The following is a 19,165-nucleotide window of genomic DNA, read 5'->3' on the forward strand; positions in this document are numbered from 1 at the left end:
GCAGCAGAAAGTTCCACAATGTAGTCATACACTCTATGAGTGTATTTTTAATTTTGCTTGGTTTAAAACCTGCTGGTTTCACTGGGGTTAGGGTACCACTCTCATACTTTGAAACATGTTATTAATACTTTCTCTTCCCACTTCTATACAACATTCATGATATTCCTCTGCATTTATTCCTCTTCAAACACAAGTTTGTTTGATCTTTCTCTAATGAAAGCCACGCCATACTTCTGGTTATTCTCATCACCCTCTCTTTTCTAACCTATGACAAGGCAGGGGGATGAGAATGTCAGAACACCAGAAAGGTCCACAATCAAGGAAAACAAACGAGTTTGTCGCTCCATAGAACTAAATTTCTCTTGCAAGGAAGAGCTACCCAAGTTACCTCAAAACTCATTTCAAAAGTGGCAATGGCTTAAAGGCCAGCGTTGTGTATAGAGCTAGGTTATTTCCTTCCATTATTTATGCATACTGCAATGTATACACTTCATGAGGAGTTAAGACAAAATGTAGCTCCTTTACATAATAATTGCAGTCTTTGGCTTACTTTAAATCAACTCTTTGAAAATACATTCAAAGTCCCTGTACCTTGCTCTAACACATTTATAAACTGTCATCTGGATATGCATCATTCAAATGTTGTGCCTGTATTATTCACACATCAGTTTTAATTGAAATTCATTTGGGACAGTCTAATGAAAGATCATTTTCACAATGGGGCTATAGTTAACAGCAATTAAATTTGGATACTGTAATGTCACTTATGGGAAAATTGGTCATGTTTGCCTTTCCATTGCCCTGGACACACCCCTTACCTCTTATCTTCTGTTCCACCAAATCTGACTGGACTCAGTCCAATTAAATTAAAATCACAGCTATAGAAGTAATTTGTTTGCATTTTATTCTAACTCTTTGATAATTTATCCTCTTTTCCAGTGAAGATTACATCCAGAGTAATGCTATAGAAATGGTGTTTTACTAAATATATGCAGCAAGATCAAGAGCAGAATGGCCACGGGTTTGCCCCACTCTTCATTTTCAGGTGTTTCTCCTCAAGAGTCTGATTTTAGGCTTGGTTCATATTTACACACACTCAAGCTGCCACCAAACAGGGAGTCCCCCAAACATCTCCCCCAGCCTCTGCAGCCCCAGCCTTCTACCAGCACTACAGTTTGCATGGTGACAATGATCACAAGATGATGTGGCTGCACAGTAACTGCCAAAAAAAAAAAAAAGAAATGGCCTTGAATTTATATAGGAATTTGGGAGTTGTAGTTGAAAAATAGGGATATTGTTTTCAATATCTCAGGATACTGAAATTTGAGTATCACAGCTCTGACAGGATGGGACAGAAGGATGCAGTGAACGTGAAAGATGAGGAAGTATGCCTACAACCAGTGACCATGTCACTGAGCCCACACACTGCAGTCAGAAGTATGATTGCAATGCAAGGATGCTTGTTTGCACCACAGAAGTCAGCATAGGGTACATAACCAGCCTGGATACTATGTCTAATTAAGGCAGTTATTCATTACATATTCATTAGTGCATCATGGTAGTCCCAGGTCAAAAAGGGCCCACACTTAAAGCAATTACATTTTCCTTTGCATTGCAGATTTATTCATAGAGAAAAAACCCAGCCATAGCAGAGAAAGGAGGTCAAATACACATTCAGCATGAAGTGTGTGTCAGCTCCCACTACTTTTATGCTCTGTCTTGCTCTGCATTGTCCCCAGAGCAGATTTATTTTTCTTCGAAAAAGTCTGTGCTGCTGCAAAGCCTAAATAATTTTGCAGATATATTTGGGAAGGTACCAACAAACTAAGTCCAGGGAATTCTGTGTTTTAATTTTACCATCTGCAAACTCTAGTTTGACTTTCTAGAGCTTTGGCCCACACAGGCCCAAACTATCCAGTCTGCCTGGTTGTATAGATGAGACCAGCCAAGTTCTACCCTCAGCAGCTGAAGATGTCCCATGGTGCTCCTGTCTTAGCACAGCTGAATTCATCCCTGACCCTGTGTATTTTAGACAATGATTTTAAACATGTGCCAAAAGACACTCTCCCTCCAGCCAGGCAAGTAAAATACTTGTCATCCTGATAGATGAATAACTGCATCATTGGTACATTGCCAAGGCAGCCAGCACATCTGTGAGAAAGTGGTCGCTGTTCTTGTTGAGCATAGAGTGTGCTTCATGAATGTCACCTGAAAACAGCATGCACACCTTTCTGTGCCAGGGGTAATGCACATAAGTGGAGATCACTCCCAGTTGTGCAGTCCTAAGAGCAGTAAGAGCAGCCTAAAGGCACCCAGACTGGCTTCAGAGAGGAAAAACTGCACCTGCCAGTATTTCACCTCAGGAATGCAGCCATTTACATTGGCATTAGCTGTTTAGATGAGTACAAGTGTCTGCTGCACTTGAAATAAGATCAATAGCTAAGACAAGGATCTGTTGAAGTCAAAAATCAGCAAATCAAAAGGCCTGTATCTGTCTACAACATCTGAGTGAGTCTGAATGACTCCACCCTGACTTTGGCAGGCAGAGCCAGATTCAACTCAAGCTTACAACAAACCATTACTACTGGACCTCTGCTCTCCTTTGTTTTTTAAGGGGAAGGAAAAAAAAAAAAAAAACAACCAGCCCTTTGATTTATTTAAACCCAAACTAAGAAAATTCAACACTACCCACCATAATACCTAAAACTCCTACTCAGCAACACATTTGAAGAGACATCTTTCAGGACACAGAGAAGCAATATTACCCTTTGTTACACAGACCCCTTAGTGGATAGGCAAAATTAGACAACAGACTGGAGCAACTGATGGGAGCACACAAGTTTATTTACTATATGGCTATAGGAAAGGAACTCCAGCAGAAATGTTGGCAGCAAACTCTTACTGCAGCCTAATCACCACTGAATGCCTCTCACTGTCTTTAAGTTAAATTCATTGTCTTTCAAGGCAGACTACAAATCATGCAGGAGGGCAGGATAGAAAAACCTTGTCCATTCAACCTTGTCCATTCAAAACAACTGAAATTAAGACGCAAATAAGGGTTATTGCTCTGCAAGGTCAGTACCATTTGTGAACTTACATAATTTATTTACCATATATAAATACATTGGGTTTAACTGTTAATATGTTAGAATTCTATAGTCAGCTGTTTAACCATGTCAATTGTGCACTCTTGGCTTGCATAGGGGACAAGCCTAATTGTATTGCAAACTATGTAAAGGCCATATTTGTGAATTAATTTGCTTAAGCAGAGAGAACAGGAAGAGATCAACCACTCTGTCTTCATGCCGTGCCACAGGAAATCAACAATATCTAACTTTTCCAATACAGAAAGACCCGTTAAATTATGCAATCACAGATCAAACCTAGTACACTGGGAAGTGTACCAAGAAATATAAAGTATGCATGCTTTCCTACATATATATGAAACATATGCTGTAAGTTGAATTACTTTTATTTTTATATCCTCTGTGTTGAATGACTACAATTCTCCTCTATTTATGGATGAAAGTAGACAAGGCTAAGCAATAGGTTAGGTATCAATGCCATATGGAACATGAAGTCCCAGGTTCTCCCTTCTTACTGCTAGACACATTTGCACACAAGTACCTCATACAGAGTTATTCAAGATAGCTGTGGAATTTTCTTTGAAAATCTGCACAGAAAGTGGGACACCTCCCTGGTTTTAATCTTCCATGAATAAACAAGAGCCCACAACTTCACAAAGGCTGACTCATATTTGTAGGAATGGGAAATTCCTTCCACATCCAGGCAGAGGTGGGAAGGAGGAAATCACAGCATTTCCTAGTAAAGAAACGTGTACAAGACTGGGGCAAGCATGTAGAATTAATACCACTCCTGCACCATCTGCAATTTGTGCTGCCAACAAGGTAAAATGTGGAGTAGCCCCTTCCACACTTCTTAAAAGACGCAAATGTTCTCACAAACTTGGGGACTAAGCATTGCCTTCTTGCCCAAACAGAAGATTTTTGGTACAAGAAGTCTGTCAAATAAATAGACTCAGAATCCTGTTGCTAGTTCATGGCTCAAGCTGGGTAAATAGAAATATTTATAAAATAGAATTATAGACATCTCTCCTTCTGCTTCCCCTGCTAACCAACAAAGTGATTGTAAAACCTGTTCAGGGTGCAAAGGCAGATGACAGCTTTCTGAAGCTCCTTCTGTAATTATTAGACAGGCAAAGTCAACAAAATTCAAAAAATGGTTTAATTCTAAAAACTGATATATAAATTTGGATGAATCAGGAATATCAAGTTATTGATGCAGGGTGATGATAGCTAATGTCTACAGGCAGACCTTGAAGACTGTAAAGACAGCTTTACAAGCATGCTGTCTGTTACCTAGGAATGTCATGGTCACGTTTAAGGATTAACTTAACGTCTCAAGCTGGTCCCTTTTTGAGGGCTGTAGTTTTTAAAAGGTTGATAGCTGAATTAAAGCTACATACAAGGCATCCTAAACATCCATCAATACCTGCATAATTATGATATTTCTGAAGCTGACATTATTGAAAGACATCTTTTCAACCTAAATTCAGATCCAAGCCAGGTTACCTTCTGAAGGAGCCTCTCTGTCCCCATTAACCACAGACCGACAGTTTTGTACTTTTCATCTTCTGACCTTGGAGAGGCTAATGGATTATTCCTAAAGATCATGGAGGATCACTGAAAAAAAGCAATGTATTGTCTGAAGTGTAAGTTTAAACTCACTACATCAAACCAAGACATGGAAAACTACTGCTTAACAGAAGCCAAAGACAGCTGGGGCCTAAATTTAGTGCCTAAAGTTACTTGGGATGAAAACAGAGTGTCAGTGTCATGAAAAATGAGCAGTAAACTTAGTTTCCCCCATGGGCTCTGATGCTCACCATTTCTGTGAGATGCTGTTGTGGTATGAGGAGTGGTTTTATGGCTGTTTCCTATGAAACACTTTTGTTTTGAAAACAAGGTGGTTTTAAGCTTATATAATAAATCAACATTGTATACTAAATCAGGATGTCCCATAATCAGCTACAGCACCCTGAAACACTTCCAAGCTACTTTTCCCCCCCTTCTGCCTTTCCTAATGCTATTAATTTCTCGTAACTCCTGGAGTAAAAGCATTCAGATACTCATCTGCCAAATCCCACTGATGTCTGTGGTAATCTCGCTGTTTTCCAGCAAAAGACCAAGTATTAGAACAACTGAAGCACGAAAGACCACCAAACCCCCCACATTTTCATACACTAGGCCAGTTTCCAGGAGCAAGAAAGTACTTCAGAAATTATCAGTGTTAAATGACATTCTCTTTTAGGCAGTTTTAACCATAATACAAGGCTGGGAGTCTCAGACACTTTTCCTGCCTTCTTGCTCAGAAAAATAGTAATTCCCAATTCTGTGCAAACCATATCCCATTCTGCACATTTTGAGTACTTCAGTTTGAGACCCAGGACCTAAAAAGAGCCAGATGAATATATGATATGACAGACAGGATTCCTGTGATACACAGACAGGTATCCCTTCCTACCCCATTAATTGTACTGTCTTATCTTTCAATACCCAGCTATTTGGGGCAGTCTATGTCAATGTCATATTTAATGAAAATTATAAAAAGGAGTTTAGAAACTGACTGTATCTAACCAATACATAGACAGAGGTAACTTCTTCTCTTATAAAAATCTGCAGTTCTCTTACCAAATGTGTAATTCTTGCACATGCAAGAGATCTATCACCTCCTCATCCAGCTACTGTGGCCACTCTATCAGGTTTGCCAAACTTACGGGTTTCCCTCATATTGTGTGTATGGGGATTGAATTATAACCCTTCCTCTGTGCATTTGCTTCCAATTTTCCAATGACACATCCAGTTTATTACATTATTTGTGTGTTTCCTCTTTAACAATTCTTCAGAACAACTGGTTTATTTCATCATCCCTACATGGGTATGCAACACCCCCATGCACACACACCCCATCCTCTGAGGATTTCATCCAGCATAAGGTCACCCACTGTTGTGCAACTTTCTTGAACTCTTCTTGGATGACATTTTTCATCCAGAAATCTTTTATTCCCTGGAATAGCATAGGTGTAGGAATTAACAGTGTTCCCCATACAACACAGCAGGTGATGAAGTATTCAAAGACTTATATTGTACTTCTAAAATATCATAGTTTAAAAGTAGAGACATTTGTACAAGTCCCAACAGTTAGTTCTCCACTAACTCCTACTTAACCATGATTAAGGTAAGATGCATAATTTAATTTGCAATGTATTTAATTTGCAAATAATTTCCAGCTGCTTAATGAGTTGTCACACAGCAGTTGAGCCACAGGATTGTCTATGAGCTCGACTCCAGACTGCAGCAGGTTTTAACTGTGTGACTCTGGCAGTAGCTGAGATAAAGACGTTACACACTGCTGCTCTTTCACTGCTCCTAGTTTTAATCCTGATTCTTTGCTCACATTGGGAAAGATAATAGGTGTGTTTCTCACCCTCTCCTCTCCTCATCACCCATGCCAAAAGCTAACCCAGGGCATAGCTAGACAAGGGAGTGCCTACAGTCACTGACAGATTTTACAACAGCACAAATACCTCATTCTGGCTCATCTACAGCCAGACACATCTGCCTGCAGCTCTAAATTGCCTTGCCTCACATTTGTTGCAGACTAAACGATATGCAGACAACACACACACTTGCTAAGCCTACAACTGAGTAACTTCCTTTAGTCTCTTGGGATATTTCTGTCTTAAGAGATTTGGGAGATGATACAGATCAATTTAGCAAACAAATGACAGATTATAGTGTTCCCAAACCCCTTCTCATTTCCTCTACCATCTCACTCTTTTGTGAGGTTAATTTGTCAGAGAGCATTTAAACTATAGTTCCCTAAGCAATCAGTGCAATGAAACATGCATGCACCTCGGCTTCTTGCACTTAAAACTTACTAGTTTCACTTTTTTTGTCAAAGCAAGCCAGCACAGCGTGCACTAATAGGGGAAAGTGCAGCAGAAGCAAGGGAACTGTCTTAGCTGTAGTAACACAGAACACTTTGAAGGACTCCATTTCCTTGCCCAGAATAAGGATTCAGACAAACCAAGTCCAACACTAAGAGGCTGGACATAGTTCAGCCTCTGCTGCTGTGCTCAAGGCAGAAATTAATTCTCAAGTTTCCACAGCCTCTGCAGTAAGTCAGGTAACAGTGATTACTTGTGGACTTAACTAATAGTTATGAAATTGTGCCATGCTATGCTAACAAAATATTTATACTAAAACTGTTCAAGAACATTACTAGGACAAAAACCTGAGAAACCCATAATGAAAAGGAAACATTATGCCATCCTAACAAAATGATAGTGTTACACTGCTGCCCCAAGTGAGGCTTTTTTCCTAGCTGCATCTAATTTATACTTATCAGCGCAAGCACCTTTCCATAGTCAATGGATTTATTATTCTGAAAAGCAAAAGCCAACTCAAAACATTACATTAAACTGATAGACAGACGGCCAGCTAGGGTGGGGGGTAGGGATTAGGTACAAATTGTTCACATATGTTTTTTTAAATTATTATTATTGGCTATGTTCCACAGCACAGAGGGAGGGTAGAAGAGGCAGGAAGAAAGAAGTAGGAGGGAATTTGAAACTTACTGGTTGACCTCCCCACCATCTGTGATTGAATTTCTCTCGCCCTCGAAGACTGAAGCTGGCATCAAACACTGGGTCATACATCGAATTGCCAACAATCCCATGTGATTCAGGATAGAGTCCCTTTGTGCAGAAGTAGATTAATTAGTAAAACCCTAATGCACCAAATGCAGTGCTTCATAGCTATCTGCAAATACCACTAAATTATTTTAAAGTTAGTATCTTTGTAACTATATACCAGAGAAGTTTTTTATTTTCAGATAAGCACATTTAAATCTGGCTGTAGTAATGAAAGCAGTAAGAGACTGAATTGTGCTAAATAGCATAAAAACTCCTGTTACTCAATACTTTCAAGTTTTTCACACTGTTTAAAAGTTAGTTTGAGGTCATCAAAGAAAAAGCAAAAATGTATGAAAAGAAGATCAATTTGTACTTTCAGTTCCTCTTCATGAATGCCCTTTCTGGACACAGTAATTCATTCTCTGGTTGCAAGAGTAACACTTAGCATTTCCATTTTATAGTATTTTATCTTCATGAGTGCTTCTGTGAGATCAGTTATTTGCAAGAAAAACAATTGAGGCAGGTCGCCCAAAGCCATGGCTTTATATCACAATTTGTCCTGCAGTAAAAGCAATTTAGGGAGGAGAGCAGAAAATTCCTTTCTCTGGGCCCTCTCCCATCCCAGACTACTATTTCTCCATACCCTCCTGTCTCATCCATTTAAACATTTGCGCAGTGGCTGCACAAAAAAAAAAAAGGGCAAAAAATTGCAGCTGCAGGTGCAGACTCCCTTGTGGCAGCTTTGGGAGCACTGTCAGTGTCACACAGGTGTGGGGACAGCCTGCTGCCAGCGCAGTGCAGCGATGGCTCCTCTCACTGCAGGGCTGCACACTGCAGACGGACTGCTAGGGCAGCCCCACTGACTTCGGCTGCTCCAGCCAAGGAACAGCTGCTGGCTCTACTCTGGGCAGCATTTCAGGGGTGGCTTTTTTTTGCCGAGGAAAACTTTGACCTGTAATTACACAGCAGTACAAATAACTGCAAAAGCAGGCATAAGACAGCATGGGAAAGCTGTGACAGTGTATTTCAGTCCATTTCAGCACTTCAAAATAAAAAAATACTTAAACACTTTCTTCAAAATGAGTAAAATACTTAAATAAATACCAAAGAGGATGGACAAAAAAGCAGTTATATATACTTTTTTTTTTTTTAACCTTCCTTGCCATAACACACATTTCTACCCCAGTGCAACATTTTATCATGAAAAAGTCCTTCCCAGGGACTTACAGTAGCAAGGGTGTACAAGTTGGGGAATGTTTTTGTAGGGTAGACAGGTCTCATGTAAGGAGAATGTGTTCCACAAGATCCTGAAAAATCAACAGCAAATTCAAACATGAGGAAGCAAAGCTCTTAGACATGGAAAACAAAACCAGAGAAAGTAATTCTGTGACTAAATATGATGCAGAAACTAGTTAAATTTTAACTAATTTAAATGAACTTTCTGCTGCTTAACAGCAGTCAGCACTAAGGGCAGTAGTAAATTACTCACGCACTCTTTGTACTTCACAACTAACAACTGAAATAATGCAGCCAGACAACTACAGAACCAGCTACATTCCCACAGACTGGGTTTTTTCCTGAGGCAGTCTCCATCCAGAGTCATTGGAAGTATCTTGTTAAGTAAAACAACATGAGAAAACACATTTTAAGTGATAAATACACCAAAGCTGCAGTTTCACACTGGGCTTTGTGGCCTCAGCCCCCACATCATAGAATCATTTAGGTCAGAAAAGATTTTCAAGATCATTGAACCAACCATAGTTGGCTACACAAATGTGAGGGCCAGGACACACATAGGGGAAAAAAACCCCAACACATTTCAGGGGTGTATGGGCGCACACACACAAACTACCATACACAGAGGCTCAATACAGAGAGGCTCAACTATGCAGTGCATCCAGTACTCCACAAACCCAGGGGAATGCCCATTCCCAGGGAGATGAGTGCAGGGCATGTTTTCAGCCAGTTAACAGGTATCCAGCTACAGCTTCTGCAGCCAGTTATCCATACCTCTGACATTACTGAATCAAGTGGAAAATTTTGTGGACACCTTGCAACTAGCCTGTAAGCATGCATGATACATATCATGTACTACAGATGCCTTTCTTTGCTGACAAAACCACATGAAGGTCACCGATTCTGAGCAGCATTTCCCAAAGCAGCAGCTGTGTGTTACATTAATCAGGGTGCTTTCAAGTCACCAGTTGATACTACCTAATTTAAAGGGGACTTCTGCCATTTCATCTCCATGCTGACCCTTCTGTTGCTCAACAGACAGTGAAAGCAATTGGGCCGCAAGAGACTGTTTTCCATTTTTTGCCAGAAAATAGATTTACTCACTCAGTTTTTCAATATTGGGCATGACCTTGTTCCCTTTCTTCATATATGATGCACGGAAACCATCAACAGAAAAGATGATCAAAGGAGGACGAACAAAGCTAAAGGCAAAAGCAGCAGGAATATAAGGCAACATTTCAAAACTTTAGTTTTTTAATTTCCACTTGCTCACTAAGCCTCCAGGAAATCTGAAAGTTCAGGTACTGTATAAACTACATATCTATAGTCTCTTACATATGTAATAGACCAACAGAAACTGATAATCCTCACACTTAGTAACAGCCAGTGTTCACTCACACTCAGTGAAAGGGCTGATACCCAGCATAAAAGACATCTTCCCTGAGCAGTTAAAAACATATAACCCATAAAGGCAAGTGCTTATAGAAGGAGATGGAGAAGGAAAATTACCATGCACAAGTACACAGCCCTAGTTAAACAATCTCTAGTTAAAAACCACGTCCCATTACAGCTGGTCTTCTTTCTCAAACATAAGTCCATGTGGCATTTGGAGCACATTCTGTGAGGTACAGTTCACTCTGATATACTCAAGTTGACAGTATTTCATGTTACTAAACTACTTTTTTAATTTACTACTGCTACTGAGAGTCAAGCCCAAGCAGGCAGATACGTGTCATGGATGGACACACCTGGGCTTTTAACGTCACCTACTGCAGAGGTTAGCAGCTGTCATTGTCACCAGGAGAAGCATCTCCAAACTATCCTCCCAACAGCACAGGCTGAGCTGCAACCCAACACAGCACCTGAGCAGATGCTTACCTTTAAGGATAATAGTGAGACAAATAGTTTCAAAAGTGCTTGCTTTCTCCATGTTACTCATGTGCTCAAATTCCTCACTAAGTCAAGCCTGTACCCCATTGCAGTTTAGAAATCCTTTAAGAACATAATGCTAAAAGTACAAAATTCCATTTAAAAAAAATGGCCTGAACTGTGTTCACATACACCTGAATTTTACTGAAAGCAGAACAACCTAAGCCCTTCCACTGACTTCAGAGGAGTCTGGCTACCTTCTCTATGCATGTAAGTGAAGCAGGCAAACCCAGCAGCAGTTTGCAAACCCAGTGATTGAAGACTGACAGTTCAAACCCATATATCATCCACCACTACTCAACCAGCAGCTCAAAAGCAAATGCATTACAATATTATGAGCCTAAATAAAGGTAGATGCATTACAAAATTATGAGCCTAACTGTACAAACAGTGAAGCCCAGGCAAGCATCCAACCCACAGTCATTCAGCCTGCATGACAGGGCCAGTGCAAAAACATGGTGGGCAGAGGTCCAAGGCAGAGCTGGGGACCACTGGCTTTGCTGCATTTGCCTTTCCAGGTGCAAGCAAAACACTTACCCTGCTGGACATTCAGGAGCCTTTATCTCTTCACAGTCGTCATCCACCCAGTGGGTTTCTCCTACCAGAAAAATCACATTGGAGTTTCAAAAAATAAAAAATACAAAAATCTGTGGATACAGCTACAGGTTTCACAGAAAATATATGTATAAAAAAAAATAAAGTCTTGCTCCAGTCAATGAACTGACTTGTCATACTTCCCATGAATAATGAGAACATCTTTTCACAAAACTGAACAAGTGATCTGGTTATATTCTATTCAACAAAAATATCCAAACCAGCACTTCTACAAGCAGCTCTTAAAACTGGAGTTAAAAGTGTCCTTTTGACCGCAGGAGACAGTGGTAATGCTTTAGGCACACTGGTCATCTATTTTAATTTTTTTTATTTTTGATCTGTCAAAAACAGGTAGTGCTGCTTATGTGAATTCCCACCCTCCTCCCATCAGCTCTGATGTCTCCATGAGCTGATTCAGCTGGCTAGAGGCACAAAACAAAATTCATTCTGGAGAAGAAAAACAACTCTAAATAGTTTTCAGCTGGTTTAGAGAGGTGATCAGCTCATGGATCAGGTGAGACTCAAGCTAAAAAAAGCATTGAATACTCTTTCAGAGCTAGATTAGTTAAAATTACTTCGTGTAATCAACTATTTTCTTAATGTTTTCACTGCTGAGTGCTGTCTATAGAGTGGCTCATGACTTGTACTTTAACAGGTCAATTGAAAAAACCACATTATTAACTAACAAGCCTGCTTCCTGAACCTGGCACTATTAAAGGAACTGCAATTCAATTAAAAAAAACAAAACAAAAAACATCATAGAAAAGACCTGCAGGAAATGTGAGCTGCAGCAATTCCAACTGACCATGACAAGAGGTGGAAGGACAATTTCCAAGAAAAAAAAACCCAAACAACACATTATCTTCAGATAGGCAAAGGCACAAATAAAGAGGAAACACTGTTCTCACATAAGGCTTAGTCCTGTCAGAGTTCCAGGGTCGTTGAGATAGTTTGTTATTAGCCAATTAAACAATTATGTACATTAAAGCTGGAGACAAATTCCTCTGTCTTGGCCCCTGTAAGAGAAAGCTCACAAAAAAGGCAGGAACTGGAAATGATACCAGTGTTTAAGTGGTCTCAGTTTCAGGTTTCTTTGGGACGGGGAAAGACAATCTACAGGAATTTGTTGGAAAAATACATACTTCATTTGGATTCCCAACAGCAAAACCCAAGTAAACAAAAAGGCCCATTTTCAGTGTATGGATGGATCTGGACTGTTACAATTTTGTGAACATAAGCATTTGTCCAAAATGGTGAAACAATTTCAAACTGTAACCCTTGCCCCAGTAAAGTTAATGAATGAAAAAAAACTAAGAACTAGCTGAGATACAAAAGCAAAAACCTGTAGAGCTCATTACCAAGGATCAGAAGACCTGCTGTGAATGGCAGACACATTAGACAGGCAGGATGCACTCTAAAAGAGCAGAGCACTGGATGAAAATAAAGTCTTTGTCCACCCACCAAGCCCTACGGGATGTTCTGCAGCCAGGGTGTGTCATGGTCATCTGCAGCCCATGGCACTCACCTGCGAGTAATAAATAGCTCTTGGATTCTTGCAACTCCTCTTCCACAAGAAACAAAGCCTACAGATGTTAGGCCAAGTAGTTTGAGCAGGAGCTTTTGTGGTGGGGGTGGAGAGAGGTCTTTGGGACAAAGATAACATATCTAGGAATGCTCTGTTCCTTCTGAGATCATTAGATATCCCTGCACTCCCTGTGATGCAGACAAATGCATCTGAACACTTCAGAGCTTTGCTCTAAACTCTTCTGCATCCACCTCTGCCTCTTCTCTTTCTACCATTATCGCTACAGGCAAAGATAATGTCCTTCTGCAGATTATTTGTATTTACCTCAGCTAGTACCCAGAAAATTACAAATGCGATTCCCATTTCCCCCACCTCCTAACAACAACAACAAAAAAAAGTAAAAGCAAAACAAGAAGTGTTCTTCCTTGGGATGAAAACTCTTTACCCACAAGACTGTTTCCTATTCGGTTTGGAAAGATAAGAGGTAGAGTGACCAAAGACGTACCTTTGCAAACGACTTGGTAATTAGTACAACAATCTCCTCTACTTAAGCAGTCTTCAGAGCAGTGACAAGCATTGTCATCATTCCTGGTTTCTCCACAGCGATCTTTGGTACACTCCCAGCCCCGAGCTAAAATATTCACAATGTAAGCAAGAATAGAGATTGTAATCAAAACAAAAAGTATTCATCCACACTGTAACAACACTCTAGTCGTTAAAGTAGGTATGCCAACCAGAAACAAAAAGGACCCTTGTCGCTTGCAAGTGCAGGAGGGCTCCTCCACAAACACACTTGGGAGTATTTCTGCCACCTGCTCAGGTGTTGTGTTCCAGGCTTTGTACAATCTGAATGCCAGAAAAAGTGTGGAAAGGAAAAGACAAAAAGGGATCTTGACAGATCAATGGTGGGACCTAAAGCACAAACTAAGAATTCTGGCATTTCTTGGGTAATCTCTGCTTTTCCTCACAACTACTACAGTCCCCAGTTCAATCCGTAGAAAATTACAAAGTAGAAAAGAGACTGTGTGAATGCAAAATGATGCCTTACTCTCACCATCAGTTCCTCACCCATAGTGCAGATCCAGCACCAACTGCAAAGATATGAAAAAAAAAAAAGCTGTTCTTCAAGAAAGAGCATGGCGTGGCTGCTGTGAAAACTCCAGCTTTTCTCATCTTGCAAATGAATTTAAGATCTGGCCTGTCTAAATAAGGTGCTCTCTCAAGGGTAGTGCACCCCTTTGGAACAGGGCCTATGGTTTTAAACATATGGTTTTCCATAGTAAGGCCCACCCAAGAAACTTTAAAAATCACTTTAGACAACATGCACCCAGTAAAACACCACACATCAGAGCAGTCTTTTATCCCCTTTTCTCTTCATTTGGGGCTTTTTTCTATAAGTGTGTAATATTTACAGATTACACGTGATAACTGCCTGAATAAATGCCTGTGGGAGTATATGACCATTAGCACAACAACCCCAGGGGCTATACAGGTAACCATATGTATACGTGTATGGGTCTGCTATGGACAGGAGGGTGAGGAACTGAAATTCTGCCCTTTGGTAGCAGACATCCTGTGGAAAGTCTTCAAAAAGAGCCTCTCATTCTGCAGCCATTTACACTAGGGGTGGAACAGCATCAGCCTAAAATTCAGAAATTTTTGTCCTAGAACAAAACTTGTTTTTCAAACTAGATTAGCTCACCCTTTTTTGGTACCAATTTATGGAATTATATAATCATTAACAGAACCGAGGAAGTCAGGACTTTCAAGCATGGAACATCCACGGGCAGTGATGTTTTTAATCATGAGACTTTTCCTCTAGGTGCTTAGTAAGTGTAACACTTCAATAAAGCAAGAATAAGTTCAATGGCAAAAATAAAAGGCACCTGTGTCAACTCTGACCACTGTGCAAACACTGAAGGAGATGGGTACAACTAATAATTTAAATGCGCTATGCTAAGAAGTAAAATATATCTCATGTCTTTCTTTGACGTTTTCCTTGCCTATGACTCATGGGAAAAAAAAAAAGCCAAAAAAAAGAAAGTGAAACTATTGCTATATTTCCATCCCCAGGGTCCAATGAATTGTAGTCAAATGTTTCTACCAGTGTGGTATATGCATCCTAACTCCTGGATATGATGGTCTGGGGCACGGGTAGCAAGCTCAGGCTGTCTCCTGCTCCAAGAGGACCTGCACCCCTTCAGTGCTTCTAGCTACTAAGGCACACTCACAAGGGAGCCCAAATTGCTCCAATATTAAGTTATCAGTTGGGATGAAAAAGGATGGCTGACACAAAATGATCAATATCCAGTTTTTACCGCGGTTTTTATTATTGCTTTTGATTTAGTGTCAGAAGATCTGCTTTTCTGTGTGGTATAAAGAGTACCCTGCTTTTTCTGCCCATGCAGTGAGGAGCAATAGGTGCACAATTCCTACTGCTCCTTGCAAGGAAATATGGGCTGCATTTTGGGCTGAGCTGAGCCTGCCCGGCCAAGGCAAGGTGAGGAGGAGATGCAGGTTATGCCAAGGAGTGCTGGCTTATCAAGCAAGTCCTGACCACTGGCAGGACCCAGGTGTCAGCAGCGCCTGGCAGCGCAGGACAGGAGACACATCTTACCTGTCTTTAAGCACAGCTCATCAAAGTCAAAGCAGCAGCTGTTGTAGCTCTTGCACAGGTTGTCACAGCGGCAGCCAGGAGGCTCTGCCTCTTGAAGTTCAAAGCATCTGTTTTTGCAGGAGCCAGAGGTATTGATCCAGGGGGAATCTGACAGGACTGTGCGGAACAAGAAACAGGGCAACATCTGTCAGTCTGGCAGCAATGGGACACGCAGCTCAGCCCTGAGCCACTCAAATGAGCAAGACCTTGCTTGCTCTGGGAAAGGGAAGGGAGCAGGGAGAGAAGAATTGCTCGAAGAAACAAGAACAAATTCAAAAAAACTTGTTCTTTTGGGGGAGAAAAAAAAAAAAAGGAAGCAGCATGCTGTGATAACATCCTGCAAAGAAACAGCCCTGGCTTTACCTCTGTAACAATCAAGAGATCATTAGCAGAAATGTATTGAAGTCTCCAAGGCCCCATTTCAGGAGCTGTAGCTATTCCACAGAAGCAGCCCTTTGTTTTCAGAAACCAAGTGACATTTTCATGGCTGGCTGGGCAGTTTACATAGGAAAGGACTCCAATTAATCCACATGCAGACAGCAGGACTTGGTTTGCTACACTGGAAGGTGTCAAATCAATGTGAAGCATGAAAGAAAACTTTAAAATGCTCTATAAATTAATGCAGAAATAAAGCGAGGCTTTTTGGTGGGCTTCTACAGAGCACCAAATTATAAAAACCTTAAAAATACAGAAGTATTTAAGAAATTAATAGTTTTTATGTGTATAATTAAATGAAGGACTGCCAGTCTGAAAACTATGAATAATGTATTAGACTTCAATAATCTATTTATTAGTAAGGGCTGTTAATGTCAAAGACTATATGTCTGCTCTTTTCTCAAAACTTACTATTTTATACATTGAATCTATTTTAGAAGCTTTTCTTATGAGAGAATCCTACATCACAGCAGGAAAATTGTATGCTATTCTCTAGGGTTAATTGTATTTTATGAAATAAAGTAAGGAATTTATGTTATCCTTTAAATACAGAGGTGTTCCAAGGAAAATTTCACAATGCCTTTTGTTCCTTGAGAGACCTCTTAAAATTTAGTATTTGAAATTGTCTTGTATTTTGTTTTCTTTTAGGCCATGGTTTGGTTTTGGGTTTGGCAAACCTCACCATGATTAGCAGTATGACTTTTAGAGGACTGACGCAATGGCACTTTTGGGAAATAGTTGCTCTGCTATTTTCTTATGTATTTTTTTCCCCCTACACTTTTACACAGCTGAGAGTTTAGTTTCCACATAAACGGAAGGGAAATCTCTTCCCAAATCAGGTGGCATTAACCGAACACTGTGAGAATGGATGGAAAAGATGATGAAGGGGGAGTTTGGAGGTGATGTCTCACCAGCTCTCATCCCAAGCACTACTGCTCCACCACTTCCCTTGGAGTGGCACTGGCTGGACACCAGTACAAAACACTTCAGGAAATAGGAAACCTGTCAGAAAATAAACGCTACAGCAAGATCATAGGTAAGAAACCTACATGTACCATGGTTGCAGTCGTGGATCATGGCAGTGTTGAGGCACACTCACATGACTGCTGGAAAAGGTAGTAGCAGACAACTCTGTGTCACTGTTTTGTGGGGGTTTTCAATCAGGTCAGCAGTGCTTGGGGCAAGTAACATCATACACAGTGAAGTTTCACTCTATAGGTACATACCCTGCAAGCATGCTCTTAGTGAGCCATCAGTATTTTGGCCATCTGAAATTCCAAGGAGCTAAAGATTGTGCATCTATGCTGGCACTACACAGATCAGTATTTTCTTTGCTCACATAAGTAGGTCACAAAGCTATGTTAAAAATTAATCACATGAGAATTGTTTCAAATCATGTGAACACTCAAATTTTCAGAGCTATGAAGACCTGGTCCTTATTTTTGATGACAGCTGCTTCTTACCAAATGCTTCTGAAAATCTGTTACCAAAAAATATTTTCATGTTATTTAACCTCTTCCACTACTTTCTCTTTTAGAAGCCAGGTAATATATAATCACAGATCCAGTAAGCTGGAAATCAAAGGTTTTAGAAACTGGAAGGTATTACATACCAGCATATAAACCTTACCCTGGGCATTACCCTTTTCATTTCAAGGGGCTGGTAGGAAGATCTTTTCAGAAGGAAATAAAAAAAGCCAAACCAAAAAAACCAAACCAACACATCAACATGTGTGTAGGAAAGAGAAGGTGTAAATCTGACTGCAGATTACATAAGAGACAGTTAACAGCAGATCAAGGACATGTTGTAAAGAGCAGCTCATTTATATCAGAAAACCACTGGAACAAACTGCCCACAGAAGCTGTGAAATCTCTGAGCTTGAAGATTTTGAAGAAGGGCTAGGCCAAGATCTGTCAGAAGCACTTCTGTAACAAGTGACCAGGTGTTGGGATATGGAGGTCTACGTGGCTGTTCAAGGTCCCATCTAGCTCCATCTTCTATAACTGCAAAGTAGGGTTTCCATTTCATGTAAGAAAGGTTTAGCCCACCTACCTTGTCTAATTTTTTCACATATCTTGACAACTACCTCATTAATGATGTAGAAAATCATCCCAAATCACTTAGCAAATTCAAGTCACACCTCCTGAGTCAATGCAGTTTCCATACTGCAGCACAAAAGAGGACTTGCTGAATTTCTCCAAATACATTAAGATCACTCCTTTGTTTCTCGTGCTTGACCTTGCCTTTGCAGCCAGACTATGATTTTCAGGTCACGCACAATGACATGGCACAGGTACTGGCGCATGCAAAATGTTTGAAAATATATCATCAGGAGTTCTATCCCTGGTGAGCATTTTCAAATTAACAGAAACCCCTGTACAGAACAAACTTAAACAATTTAAAATCCTTTCCAAAATTCCTGCATCCCTTCACAGCTCCTGCAGTCAGATGATGCAGCAGGCACAGGGACCTCAGCATGAAGATCCTTCTGCCCTTATTTCATACATAAAGCTTGTCACATTGTTTTCCATACATTCCTTTTATTGCCACTAAGCTCAAAACAGCCATCTAATTGTCTTCAATGTCACAGGTTAGAGAGTGAAGCTAAATAGAGCAATAGTGTCTTTGTGATTCAGTTCACGGAAGTTGTTACATTTCCATTTTAAAGGTGTTACATTTATCTTAGAAAGTGCCATATCAAATTATTTCCTTTGATTCTATCTGACTACAAGGTTTAAAAATAATAAAATCCATTTATTTTCAGTAGTGTGTCAAACAGGACTACACCTTATAGACATGCTTACAGAGGCATTATAGGAAGGAGACTACCTGGTAACAATTTGCCATTTTGGATCCCATATGGAACCTATATGGAACAACCAGATATTTAAACAAAACATCTGGAGTGCTAGTTCTGCTAAATAATACTCCTATTATGAACTTGCATTTCATTGCAATGAGTTAAATACAAATGAAAAGTCAGATAAAGGAAAAAATGCAAGTGTTCCAACAGAAGAAAGGTGTGACTCCATTTTTAATGGCATGCTTAAAACTGCAGTGAGAAGAGATAGAA

General features: G+C 40.2%; 1 protein-coding gene across 1 annotated transcript in view; it reads right to left on the minus strand.

The window, feature by feature from the left end:
- Positions 1 to 19,165, minus strand: part of ENPP2 (ectonucleotide pyrophosphatase/phosphodiesterase 2) — a 72,639-nt gene that overhangs the window by 34,606 nt on the left and 18,868 nt on the right. Inside the window, 6 exon segments of the mRNA XM_019289302.2 lie at positions 7,661 to 7,780; positions 8,945 to 9,024; positions 10,058 to 10,155; positions 11,420 to 11,480; positions 13,507 to 13,632; positions 15,619 to 15,774. Coding sequence (XP_019144847.2) covers positions 7,661 to 7,780; positions 8,945 to 9,024; positions 10,058 to 10,155; positions 11,420 to 11,480; positions 13,507 to 13,632; positions 15,619 to 15,774 — 641 coding nt within the window.

The sequence above is a fragment of the Corvus cornix genome, chromosome 2, assembly GCF_000738735.6.
Source record: "Corvus cornix cornix isolate S_Up_H32 chromosome 2, ASM73873v5, whole genome shotgun sequence".
Taxonomy (NCBI): domain Eukaryota; kingdom Metazoa; phylum Chordata; class Aves; order Passeriformes; family Corvidae; genus Corvus; species Corvus cornix.